At 35.4% G+C, this 12,498-nt stretch overlaps 2 protein-coding genes across 8 annotated transcripts; both read right to left on the bottom strand.

Moving 5' to 3' along the window:
• Nucleotides 1–3,583: 3,583 nt before the first annotated feature.
• On the bottom strand, nt 3,584–5,096 carry LOC133825657 (protein ALP1-like). The gene is made up of 3 exons (XM_062258572.1): nt 4,578–5,096; nt 4,256–4,484; nt 3,584–4,177 (listed from the first exon to the last, which is right to left on the bottom strand). Exons 1-3 carry the CDS (start codon nt 5,094–5,096, stop codon nt 3,654–3,656), a joined length of 1,272 nt encoding a protein of 423 aa, XP_062114556.1. The 3' UTR covers nt 3,584–3,653.
• LOC133824071 (L10-interacting MYB domain-containing protein-like) lies at nt 4,809–9,078 on the bottom strand. 7 transcript variants are annotated; one of them, XM_062256936.1, is made up of 7 exons: nt 9,002–9,078; nt 8,409–8,617; nt 8,243–8,314; nt 6,441–6,499; nt 5,971–6,294; nt 5,484–5,877; nt 4,809–5,105 (listed from the first exon to the last, which is right to left on the bottom strand). In XM_062256936.1, exons 5-7 carry the CDS (start codon nt 6,292–6,294, stop codon nt 5,098–5,100), a joined length of 726 nt encoding a protein of 241 aa, XP_062112920.1. In that variant the 5' UTR covers nt 6,441–6,499; nt 8,243–8,314; nt 8,409–8,617; nt 9,002–9,078; the 3' UTR covers nt 4,809–5,097. The 7 variants fall into 7 exon arrangements, with proteins under 7 accessions (XP_062112920.1, XP_062112916.1, XP_062112922.1 ...); XM_062256932.1 differs by lacking the exon at nt 4,809–5,105 and having other exon boundaries at nt 5,136–5,877; XM_062256938.1 differs by lacking the exon at nt 4,809–5,105 and having other exon boundaries at nt 5,136–5,877; nt 5,971–6,123.
• Between the last annotated feature and the right edge of the window lie 3,420 nt (nt 9,079–12,498).

The raw sequence follows: 12,498 nt of genomic DNA, 5'->3' as shown, positions 1-12,498 counted from the left end.
GACTGAACTAAACATCATTATACATCCCCCAAGCTTTGCGTAGGTTTCGTTTCGAAATTAGACACTTCAGCCCATGGGCTCTCTCAATTCTTTAGACTTATATTTGGGTTGGGCCCTTTATTTCTTCGGAATTTACAAATATAATGCATATGAAATAATGAATTTTACCCAAGTACCAAAATTGATACCATTCTTACCAAAATACTATTGGGGGCTTATTTTTTATCATTTGTACTGTTCTCAAATAACTTATACACGTTTATATAAGTTTAAATATTACACAAATATCATTTGAAACCCTAGCCGCCAAGGATTCTCTTTGCACTCAAGCCCTTCTCTCGGTCGGAGAGGCAGCGCTGCCTCTCTCCGGCGTTGTGCTCTTCTCTGGCCGAAAAGGGATGATGGGGTGTGGCTAGGTGGTGGTGCCTTTGGCGTTTTTCTCTTCTCGTCGTCGGCGTATGGTGGGCTTGGCTTCTCATTGGCGTAGGTGGGGCTTATGTCCTTATCGGCATGGGTGGGAGGTCAATGCCTCCATGATTTTGGTCAGAGCTATTGAGGGGGGCTTGTTGCCGATGTGGGGGTTTCTTGTTCCTATAGATCTGTTTGGGGTGTGTTTCTAATGGGTTGGAGACTCATTGTTGCTGGTTTTGGGTGGTAGTCCTCTTTCTCTTTGGCTCCCTCGTTGGCGGGCTGCAGGAGCCAGTGGTGGGTAAAGTATTGGGGTCGATTTGCTGTCTTGTTTAGTCCTTATGTTTTTAGTTTCTTTTCTTTTGTTTGTCTCTAGTTTTGTTGTTTCATATTATTTGGTGTTTTGCTTGTAATAATGGTGTTGTATCACCGTGTCTTTATGACTTTGGCTTGTGCCTTTTTTGTTTGGTTTGGCCATAGTTTTGCTTCCACTATTGGGGGGTCACTGAGACGAGTTGGAGCGTCGTCGCTATATTGTTAGATGTTTCGAAGGCGTTCCTCTTTTGGTTGTGGTTTGCTGCTTGGGTCATGACCCTTTCCTATTGGTTGTTCCTTGGTTGGAAGTAGTTATTCTTGGATGGTTGTGCCCCCATGTTGTAATTGGTGTGGTTTGTCGTTTGTTTGATCATCTCTTTGTGAGATTTGTGCGGCTTTGTTTACGCCTGACCTGTAGGGCTTTGTCACGTTAACCTTTGAATATTCTCCTTTCAAAAAAAAAATATATTACACAAATACTTTTTGTACACTCCCCACTATCTTTGCTTATGGCATCACCAATTTTAAGATTTTTGAATTTTTTGAATTATTTCTTATTTCTAACACTCTCTCTCCACTTATTTCCTACCCACATTTTAATATTTTTTTTCTTTCCCAATGTCTGGCTTTTTTTCTTCTTATCTCTCCCACAAAAGACAAATGCAAATAGCTAAAATGTGTTTATATTAGTTTATCTAACATCTTAATATAGATATATATATTGAAAAAAAACATAGGTGCAATAAGTATTTGTTCTAACACAAACGTAAAAAAGCTAACAATTTAATAATGTAAAAAGAAGACACATGTAGGGTAACCACACAATTGAATAAAAATAAAAGATGACAAAACATGTAATAGCTGGTAAGTGATAACTTTTGACACCCTCCCCACTTGTTCTTCTTACACATTTTAATCATTTTTGTCATTTTCTTTTCTTGAATGTTAACCAATACACAATAGTCATTTTATTTTCTATTCATCTTCTCCATCTTCCTTTTTTTTTCCAGAGATCAATATAATTTTTTGATCTCATATTCTTCATAATGGTTACTACCGGTCAACATCTGGTTCCACCTCTCCATTTTGCGAATAAAGCTATGATTCTCGTGTTGTTGCTTTTAAGTTTATGTTGTATTGTTTATTAGTTGTCTTAATGTTGTTTTTATGTAGATTACTTTTGTGTTGTTTACTATATTTTTACTTTTTGATGTTATTTAACTGTTGTTTTCATTTCAGCGTATCAATGTCATTTTTATATTCTAAAAATATATTTATTTTCATGTGTTTTCATATTATAGTTTAGTTGCTTTAAGCTTTTAATTTTATTTTTAGGGTTGAAAATGATAAAGGGGTGATCCTCCTATTTAAGAAATATTTTATTCATTTTTAGATAGGATAAGTCAAGATGTTGTTGATGATATACTGCTCATTCTCTCTCTTTTTTTGTTTTTGGTGCCCATCACCTCTCTCTCTCCATCTCTTTCTTTCAATCCTTCTTCTTCTTCTTTAAATTTTTATAAAAATGTTGCATTATTGTTGATTTTGTGTTGTTGACTATACATTTTTTGGATTAGGCCATAGTTGTTACGGTGTTTATCCAATATTGATTTTGTGGGTTGTTTTGCATATTGATGAATTAATTCATTTTGTGTCATGTTCTTGTGTCATTATTGACTCTCTAGAGGTGAAAAGGGGAATTGTTGATTGTGTTGCCTTATTTTCCATTGTGTTCACACATAAGGGATACCTTGTGAAAATTGTTTCTTTGATTTTCAGTTGCATGTAAAAAATGAGATTGTCGTCATCTACTATTTTCAGCATTATTTCACTTGATACTATAATTGAATGGTCGTTGTTTCCAAGTTGCGTTGTAGTTGCTAATACAGTTTCTCAATAAGGTTTCCATTATGCAATCCTTCGGTATAAATACTTCACCTGCTTCAAAATCAACATAATTCTTTTTTATCATCTGGTGTTCATTGCTTTGTACCAGAATTGGTATAGGATTCCATTCTCTAAAAGGTACATAATTTTAAGGTTTTTTTATAAATATTACAGTATTTTCAATGGCAATTATACATTTTTTATCCCAGGTTTAGCAATATAAACATAAAAACTACCTGACAACAACACATCATAAACATTTTGATATGTATAAATTCCAAAATAATCTCTCTATTTTCATGATATTTTTTTATCTTATCTCATTTATTTGAAGTTGTTTTCTAAATTTTTTTCCAACTTTGCTTCCAAATCTTATTGAAAAGTGGTTTTTGTTTTTTTATTTTTTGTTGAATTTTCATTGATAGCTTCATGGCGGCCGAAGATAATGATTTTTTGTTGTTGATCACCAATGTTTTTTCATGATGATGGTTGATTTTGCGTTGCTGCTAATAGGTGTTTATGGCGATTTGAGGAACATGTTGTCGTTTGAGAATTTGCTTACTCTTGTTTCATCGAGGTCTTCAAGAGGAATTTATTATTGTTTTTTTCTGTTATGATTGGTTAAATACAAAGGATAAGTAAGTGTCTGATTGGTTCGTGATTAGAAAACTGTATTTTTGAAAAGTGAGATTCTGAAATGAAAATCTGAATTTAGTGACTAAAAACATGTTTCTGAAAATGTGATTGGTTCAATGTCAGGAAACTGTTTTTGAGTTTTAAAAAACTGAATCTGTGATTGGTATTAAATTTGAAAATATAACAGAAACTGAAAACGTGATTGGTTCAGCTGAATCTGAATATTATTTTTATTTTTATATTTTATTTACATAAGTTGTATAATATTAAATTTTGATTTATCTACAAATTTAATTATATTGATAAATTAAAATTTAATAATAGTGCATTGATTAAATTCATAACAATATTGCATTGTCGTTAATTTTAATTTTTTTTCTAAATTAAAGTTACATATTTTTAATTAACTAAACATTATTGTTATAACTAAGCCACATTTGTCCAGCAATGTCATCTCTAACATTTTCCATCTGAGCCATATAAGCTTGACTGAAATTAATCTGTGGTGCCTCAGAAATTCCTGCTTCATCTCCTTCTTGTTGGTTTTCTATTGTTGTATTAGATTGGCTTTCAGTTCCTTCAATATCTTCAACAGGTGTAGCATCAACTGAATATTGTTCAAACATTCTATCATTAATAGAATGCATTTTGATCCAGTTGTGGATAGTGCAACATGCTATTGGTATTCGACGTTGCTTTCCAAGCAAGTATGGAGGCATTGACTTCAAAATGGGAAACCTGGCTTTAAGAAGTCCAAAACAACGTTCAATCACATTGCGCAATGATGAGTGCCTATAATTGAATAACTCCATCGCACCTCTAGGATGGTTCCCTCTTCCTCTAAAGCGACGCAAGTGATAACGTTCACCACGATATGGTACTAGAAACCCAGGCATATTTGGATAGCCACAATCAACAACATAGTATTTACCTATATTAAAATCACTTATTATGAACAAGGGAATGTGAAAGAAAATTATAATGCATCAAGACAAGTGTAATTTAAGACCTGGTGGTGGCATGGGAAAGTTATCGTCTTTTCTAATTGTATCAAGAAGCACTCGAGAGTCATTGGCTGTTCCTTCCCATCCAGCGTAGACATAAGTAAACATCATATTAAAGGAGCATGCAGCCATTACATTTTGTGTTACATCTACTTTTCTTCCTCTATATGCAAGTTGTTTTAGAGCTGGTGCAACGGCACTTACATGAGTACCATCAATTGCTCCAACACAATCCTACATAACAAATCAGATATATCATTACCAACTTCAATTAAATTGATATGAATTATAACAAATTTTTTATTAAAATTAATAAATAAAATGTACCTTAAACCATGGGAAATACTTCGAATTATTTTGAATTTCTGCTTGCACAGTATTAAAGTGAAGAGGCCTTATTACTTCATTTCCTAAATAACACAATGCATCTAGCACTCTGCCAAACTGACGACAAACAGTTTCTACCGAATGTTGATATCTTTCGGCCACAGTCCTAACTCGTTGGTTGTGTGTTACTATCCATAGAAACATGACAACAACTTCTTCAACACTAATTACCCTGTCATGTTCTATGACTTCCATTTCAACTAATCGACGACATAAAGATCTAAAAGTATTAACGTCCATTCTAATTGTGTAAAACAATCTATCAGGATGTCCATTTAGCAGCTCAAGTAAATATTGACGTCCAGACATATTTGAAGTGCGTAGTGGTCGTCTAATCTGTTGAGATTTTTGCATCTCATGTATTCGATTAGCCATGAGAACTTGACCAATTAATTCCTCGCTTGATGAAGACGAAGTATCACCAAATAATATTTCAAACTCCTCATCCGAATCATCCATCTTAGGTACCTAATTATGACAATAATAAAAGTTCAATCACGACAATAAAAACCAAGTCAAGTTCATTACACATTATCTAAGATAAAGTCATAACAGACAAAGTTCATGGTTTGGTAGTTCATAACAGATAAAGTCATAATAAATAAACAATATTAAATCACTCCAACAATGAATCAAGATAAGCACGTCGACGCTCCTCATTCATTCTCATGAATATTCCGCGCCATTCTGGGGTTGCTACAAACTCATGCAACGCTTTGAGGTATATTTTGTTATCCAGATCTGGAATACCATCAAGAATGCTTTGACAATCTTCCACATTGTAAGAATTAGTGACATTGCTGGTTTCCTCACTAATTCTTTTTTCTCTCGATTCATAATACTTACGCATAGTCTCACTCCGTGTTAATGATGCCTCAGTCTTAGCAGAAATACTTTTTGCAAGTTCTCCCATCACTTGGTCGAAGGCAGAATTAGCCCATTTGTTCTTTTTCTCTTTTGGTTTTGGTGCATCTGGTGGAGCAGAAGTAGCTCGACGACGTACACCAGTAACTTCTTCTTCCTCTCCATAATTATCACCATCAAATTCAAGATCAATATCAACATGTGCTCCAGTGCCAACAAAATGACGCTCTTGTTGGCGTTCCTCAACTGAAGAAGGCGGAAGTTGAGTGGAGGCATAACTCATACCACCAGTGGCTGTTGTATTATTGAATATTTCTCCAAGCATCTCATAATGTTGCAATCCTTTTTTTCGAAATCTCTTGGCATTTGGATATTTCTACAAAAATCCAAAAACATATAACATTACTACATAACATGAATTTAGAATAATCAAGTAATCAACAACACAATTATAGTATAAGTCTATTACCTTTAGATAAGTGTCCCATACTTCATCACTTGCTGTAACAGTTTTTGTTTGAGTATCCCATCCCATACCAGTTTGTTCCAAAAGATGAGAAAATTCTCGATGTGCCTTTCTCAACCGATTGAATTTGGATTTCAATTGAGGCGTTTTATATCTCTTTCCAAAAGAATTAAATATGTCATTTTCTATTTTTAGCCATCCTTTTTTGTCCAAGGTTGTTGTTTGTAATCCTTTTTTGGCCTCTTCATATAGAAGACTAATAAAATATGATTCAATAGCCTCAGGCCAAGAAGCATGATCGTCAATGTCTACATTCTTCGCATCCATCTAATCATAATTTTAACTATCACAATCTATGTCTTCATAAATAATGCTTATTTAAAATTTATTAGCCTAAGTTTTCAAAATCGAACATTCAAATCAAAGAATTCCAAGATGTAAAGAAAGTAGAGAGAGTGAGAAAAAGAGCTCACCTCAGATGTTGCAGACTGAGAACAAAGGGACTATAATGGTTCACTACCAAGCTTGTTCTCTGCATTACAACATACAACCATTAAAAAAGTCAATTTTACCATAAATATTTAATAAAGAAATAATTATGCAAATAAGATTTTCTTTGTGTTGCAATCAAAATCTTGGCACAAACTAATACAAGTCTAAGAGTTGAGTTAGCTCACAATCAATGAATCTGAATAACATATATATATATATAAATCCAGATGATTGATGGACATATATATATATAATATCAAGAAAGTTATACTACAAGTTTAAGCAAAGTATGCACTCATCAAGTTCTCTCGCAGCAAAACAAAGTATGATTTGATGTTATAAACTTATGATTAGCAAAACTTTTCTATATTGCACAAGGCCTAATGATTTAAAGCATTGATTATATGAAGTCTAATAAATCATCTGACTAATAGAAGAATAGGTATTGCATTCACAAATACCAAACATATATATGTTGATATCAACTACCAAAAATGCATTCAAAAGACAACAAATTAAACAAAATCAATCAAGTGTGTGTACTAGAGTATATATACACACATCAAAAGCATCAAACTCACAAATGACTAACATAGAAAACTCCCTCTAACTCAAATTCAGGATTACTCAAATTCAATACCCAAAATTACTCTTTTATCCTTGGTGATTATCTCATGATATATTTATTCCAATTAATGTCTTTATATTTGGAAGAAACTAGCTAGTTCATCAATCTTCACATATAATAGCATTGTGCCTAATAAAGTATATATACACACACATATACCTACATTCTAAGGCTCTATTTGTGATTACATTTATCACTTTAATCTATACAACGATTTAATTAGTTCAAAACCATATATAAGACATATCTTATTTATTATAATAGATACCATAGGATGAAATTGATCAATTTGGACCCTTTTTTCGCTTGATTAATCCAACCCCATTTTACCAAATATAGAGTTTAGATTAATTTAATGTATTGTGGATCTAACCTTATTTAGTAGTCATTTACAAGCTTCAAGACCCTCCTCAACCATAATTCATGTATAGCTACATAATATACACACAATAACCTTTGAGTCTCAATGATGATATGTGACTATTGACCATACATTTCATGGTGGGTATATATCTATTTCTTTATTCTATTATTTTTAGCTTAGACATTTCATCTGACTGGAACAAGCAATGGAAGAAATAATATTATAGAAGCAGCTTCCTCATATATAGGGGCAATTTGTTCAATGCCTGTGGAGCTTGCTTTTAAGGCAAGAAGCTGGCATCCACTAAATATGCCAACACCAAATTAAAGGAAAAAAAATATTGGCTAAAATAACTATTTTTAATCGGTGTACACCATTATTCCCATTTACAGAGAAAAATGATTTCATAAAAACTCTTTTTACACGTTAACATTGCAAAGGTCATATCTAGTCAATACTATGGATTTTTGGGTTTTTCAAATGTCTAAACTCAGCTATTCATCATAACACACATTTATATATAAGAATATCATACATGTTTACTCAGATTTTAAGATTTAGACACCTTAGAAGTCACAACTCAAACCTGGAAAAAAAAATTGTTCTTTATCCTAAGCTATGAAATATTTTGTTCCTCCTCACATCCCTTTGAGTTTCTAACCATACATATACCCCATCAAATACTACAAAAAGATTACAACAGATTAAAATACTAAAACTCTCAAAGCAATATTACATAAACTCAACCCTTAAACTCAAACTTTCCATAACTTAAAATGATATCTTAATACCTTTATTTATTGTGTTTAAACTTTGTGAATGGTGTTCCTTAAGATCTTGATATCTTCCAAACCTTGTGTGCCCTTCAAAACATACCCAAGCATAGACAAATAATATTAATCCATTATCTTTCTTAAGAAGAACAATCATCAAATCACACAAACTCTAAAAACTTACTTCCTTTTTTACCTTCAGCCTAGCTTGTACGTGCAAGTCCCCCCCTTCTTTTTTTCAGAATGTAATTGATTACCCATTATCCCATTTCTCTCTCCCTCTTTCTTTCTCATCCCACTAATACCCCTCATTAGTTAGTCATGTGACACCTTAACCCCTAGCTGGCTTATCTATCTAATATAATCATCTAATAAAACTAGCCACCTGCCACTCTGAAAGGAAAACAATTGATCAAAAGAATATTAAACTCAGTTGAGTAATTTACAGTAATTGATTTGAGTTTTCTAAAAACAGTGATTGACTCCATGTTTGAGAAGAAGAAAAAGAACTCAAAATAATCAGATTTAAATTCAAAACCATCATAAACAATCAACAAAATAAGACAGAGAGTGCTAAAGAAAAAATTTCAAACAGAGAGTTCTGTGACTAAACTGATGACAATAGATAAGAAGACAGAGAGATTTCTACTGGAAACAATACTTTCAAAAACTATATTCAAAGGCAAATCTTCAAGATCAAGCATTCAAACCAAAAAATTTCAAAGATGTAAATGAGGGCAGAGAGAGAAAAAAAAAAGAAAAAGAGATATGGCTCACCTGAGATTCTGCAGAGAGATGCAACAATGGTGTGGTGGTGTGGCTGTGGTATGGTCAGAAGCTACAAAATGATACGAATGTGGAGAGTGGTTTTAGGGTTTTTGGAATAAAAATCACAAAATGAAGAAAACATCAATATTGCGTTTTCTATTTTACAACTGAGAAATTGGAAACAGATTGTAATTTTGTTTTGAAAAATAAGCTGCCAATCAGCTATTTACGTGGGACCCACATATTTTAAGATTCAAAAATGATAAAATCTAATTCGGATCCTTTACCAACCAGCCCCTAAAATAGCTCCAAAACTTAAATTTAAATGTTATAATCTCATTGGTTGAGTCTAATGAAGGTCCTATACTATTTAAAGGGTTCATGCGAGTTAATTGGTGGATTGATCACTCACCTCTCTCTCTCTCTCTCTTTATAAAACCCTCTCTCTTTCTCTTGCTCTTAAGATTACTAGTTTTCTCCAGAAACTCATCAAGCATTGCTTGATTTGCATGAATTTCAAGGCTTATTAAATCTCAAATCTCATCCTACTTAGTTGAAATTTCAAGCAATAAGGGAATGATTGGAATATATATTTTGGACAACAATATTCTTATTGTGTATAAGCCTTATAATTTCCCCAAGTTTGAAGATTCAAGTTACTCAAAATCAAAGTGTTATCCCTAAAAAATACGAGGATGATGTGGCGAATGAGAATGTGACATGTGACATCACAAATCAGGGAAAAATGACAAAGTATTGAGAAAAGACCGACAAGAAAAAAAGATAGGTCCAGGACCTAGGGAAGTCGACCAAGCCTAAAACCCCTAGGTGTGGTCGGCCTAACCCCTACTGTAACGCCCTGGATAGCCAAGACCATTACACTGTATGTTTATAAAAGTGCTAGACTTGCTAATCAAGTCATTTAATTAAAAACGTGTTACTGAAACTATAATGGAGCTAGGGTTAAAAGATTTTGGTCTTCCAAGTCGCATTTCTTTTTAATTATCGTTTCCTGTTTCCACGGGATCCCAAAAACAATAGAATTAAAAACCATTTACAAAAGATTCACGATTTAAATACAATATTAGCCATACTAAGGCAAAATAGACAGTTCAGCGATCCCTGTCCTGATCCACTCCTCGGACAAGGCGACCGAACAGCTAGCTATGTACATTCAGCCCCACAGCTCTCCAGCTCAGGACTGGTCTAACTTGCCTTTGCCTTTACCTGCACCACGTAGCACCCGTGAGCCAAGACCCAGCAAGAAAACACAATAACAGAGCACAAGCAATCAACAGACAATCCAATATCTCATATTGCATAAACATGTTCTCAACCATATAAACATTCAGGATAACCAAGTATTCAGCATACTAAACATATCAACTCATATCATACACCAATTCACAAATGATAACTAGGGTTAGCGCCCTCAGGCCGCACCCTCCGTTATCCCACTGACTCTGGCCCGCTTAAACCGAGCTTAGTGAATGTAAAGCTGTCCTTGGCTACCAGTGGCCAAGCTGCGCCCTGTGCGCAAACATTGTGTACGGCACCCTTAGGCCACTATCACATGTCTCATGGCATAATACCATCATTGACATTATACAGTTATCGGGAGCTCTTAGTCCCATCACAAACATATAACCGAGTGCAGTTTTCTTACCTTTGGGATTTGCTAGCTTTGTTCACTGTGATCCTTGAGCCCCAGCGCACACCTAGTCATAACCATAGATCAAAATCTTCACCAAACCTCAAGTCCGAACCCTAGCCCCAGACCAATCCCGAGCCCTCGGGAAGCTCCAATTCCACCAAATGGGGTAGTGGAATTGAACCCCGAACCCCCGGGCAAAAACCCTTGAAAATAACTCAAGAACCCCTTTCTGGAAACAGGGTAGCGCTACAACACTCTAAGGAGGGCGCTACAGCGCTACAAGCAGAACCAAAACACCCTCAGAATGCTTGGCCTAGCGCTACAGCGCCCAAAGGCTAGCGCTATAGCGCTAGTCACAAACAGCCACTACTGCACTTTCCTCGAGCCAACCCTTACCAAAACTCTTCCAATCCCCAACCAAACTCAAAAACAAGCTTATTAACATACTCCACTCATCCCAAGCATCCCAAATACTCAAAACCCAAGCACATGCATCCCAAATCTCAAAATTCACCATAGCTGATCCTAGACTCAGAAACTCAGCAGAAACCATCAAAACTTCAAAGTTTAAAGCTTAGAATTTTATACCTTTAATGGAAATTCGACTTTGAGTTAGCTTCTAGACCTCCTTATCTTGTTCTTCCTCAATCCTTGGCTTGAATTCCCCTAAAGTTCCCATCAACTCAGCTTAGACACCATGGTTCAAACAATCCAAACCAGAAACTGAAAATTCCAAAGTCTTACCTTAAGTGATGGTGTGTTCTTGCTAAGCCTTTGCCAATCCTTCAAGCCTAGCTCAGAATTCTTGTTGCTCAGCCTAACCTAACTCCCCTCTGAGCTTTGCTCCAAGAAAGCCCAAGAAAATGATGAAGGTAAGCACAAACCGACCCTTGGAAAAATGCCCTGCTTTCTTCCCTTTCTTTTTCTTTCTATTCTCAGACTTCTACCTTATTCTACAACTTCCACTAAACATAAAGCCTCATCAATACCTATCTCTTAAAAGCCAAATGACCATAATTCCCTCCCCTTTAATCCTAAGTCTTTTAATCCACTTAGGGCCATTTTGGTCATTTTACTCAATTCCCGCTAATTCCTCATGTGTCTCTAATATTTCCCGCTTACTTCCCGACACCTAATTAATCACCAATTATATTCCTCGATGTCAAAATAGACCCCAATATATTCACTAAGTTCCCATTTATACCCCCAGGCTCACCCCGAGTCGAGCATAAATCCCCGCCGTGACTTTTTCGCTAATCTGCTCACTAGGATCGTCTCGAATCACAGATCATAGATATATCCACATAATAATGTGGTCTCAACAGTTATTGCATATATATACAGTTATGCCCTCAACGGGCCAAAATTATAATTATGCCATTTCTAAACTAATCAAGGCCTACATGCATACGAATACACATAGACATGCATCTAAAATATTCAAATAGCCATACAACATGCCTTTAATCATTAAATGACATATATTCCGATTATGCCCTCCCGAACACTAATCAAGGCCCTTAAGCCTTATTAGTAAATTTGGGTCGTTACACCCACCCCTAGGGGTGGTCGGCCTAAGCAGGCCCAAGGGCCTAGGAGTAGTCAGCCTGACCCCCTACCCCGGAGGTGGTCGGCCCCAGCATGCACAAGGCCCCTAGGGGTGGTCGGCCTAACCCCAACCACTAGGGTAGTCGGCCCCAATCTGCCCAAGGACCCCTAGGGGCGGTCAGCCTAACCTCAACCCCTAGGGTGGTCGGCCTAAGTAGGCCCAAGAGTCACTTGGATGGTCGGCCCACCCTATCTTTCATGGGGTGGTCGGCCTTAACCCCCAAGTATACTTCATTGAGAAATA

This window comes from Humulus lupulus, chromosome 3, assembly GCF_963169125.1.
Source record: "Humulus lupulus chromosome 3, drHumLupu1.1, whole genome shotgun sequence".
Taxonomy (NCBI): domain Eukaryota; kingdom Viridiplantae; phylum Streptophyta; class Magnoliopsida; order Rosales; family Cannabaceae; genus Humulus; species Humulus lupulus.
This window is presented reverse-complemented; position numbering and strand designations above follow the sequence as displayed.

Coding starts and splice junctions, on each gene's coding strand:
- LOC133825657 (XM_062258572.1), bottom strand. CDS start 5,096: ATGGATGATTCGGATGAGGAGTTTGAAATATTATTTGGTGATACTTCG. Junction 4,485..4,577: donor AGTATTTCCCATGGTTTAAG/GTACATTTTATT, acceptor TTTGTTATGTAG/GATTGTGTTGGAGCAATTGA. Junction 4,178..4,255: donor CTTTCCCATGCCACCACCAG/GTCTTAAATTAC, acceptor ATTTTAATATAG/GTAAATACTATGTTGTTGAT.
- LOC133824071 (XM_062256932.1), bottom strand. CDS start 6,294: ATGGATGCGAAGAATGTAGACATTGACGATCATGCTTCTTGGCCTGAG. Junction 5,878..5,970: donor TATGGGACACTTATCTAAAG/GTAATAGACTTA, acceptor GGATTTTTGTAG/AAATATCCAAATGCCAAGAG.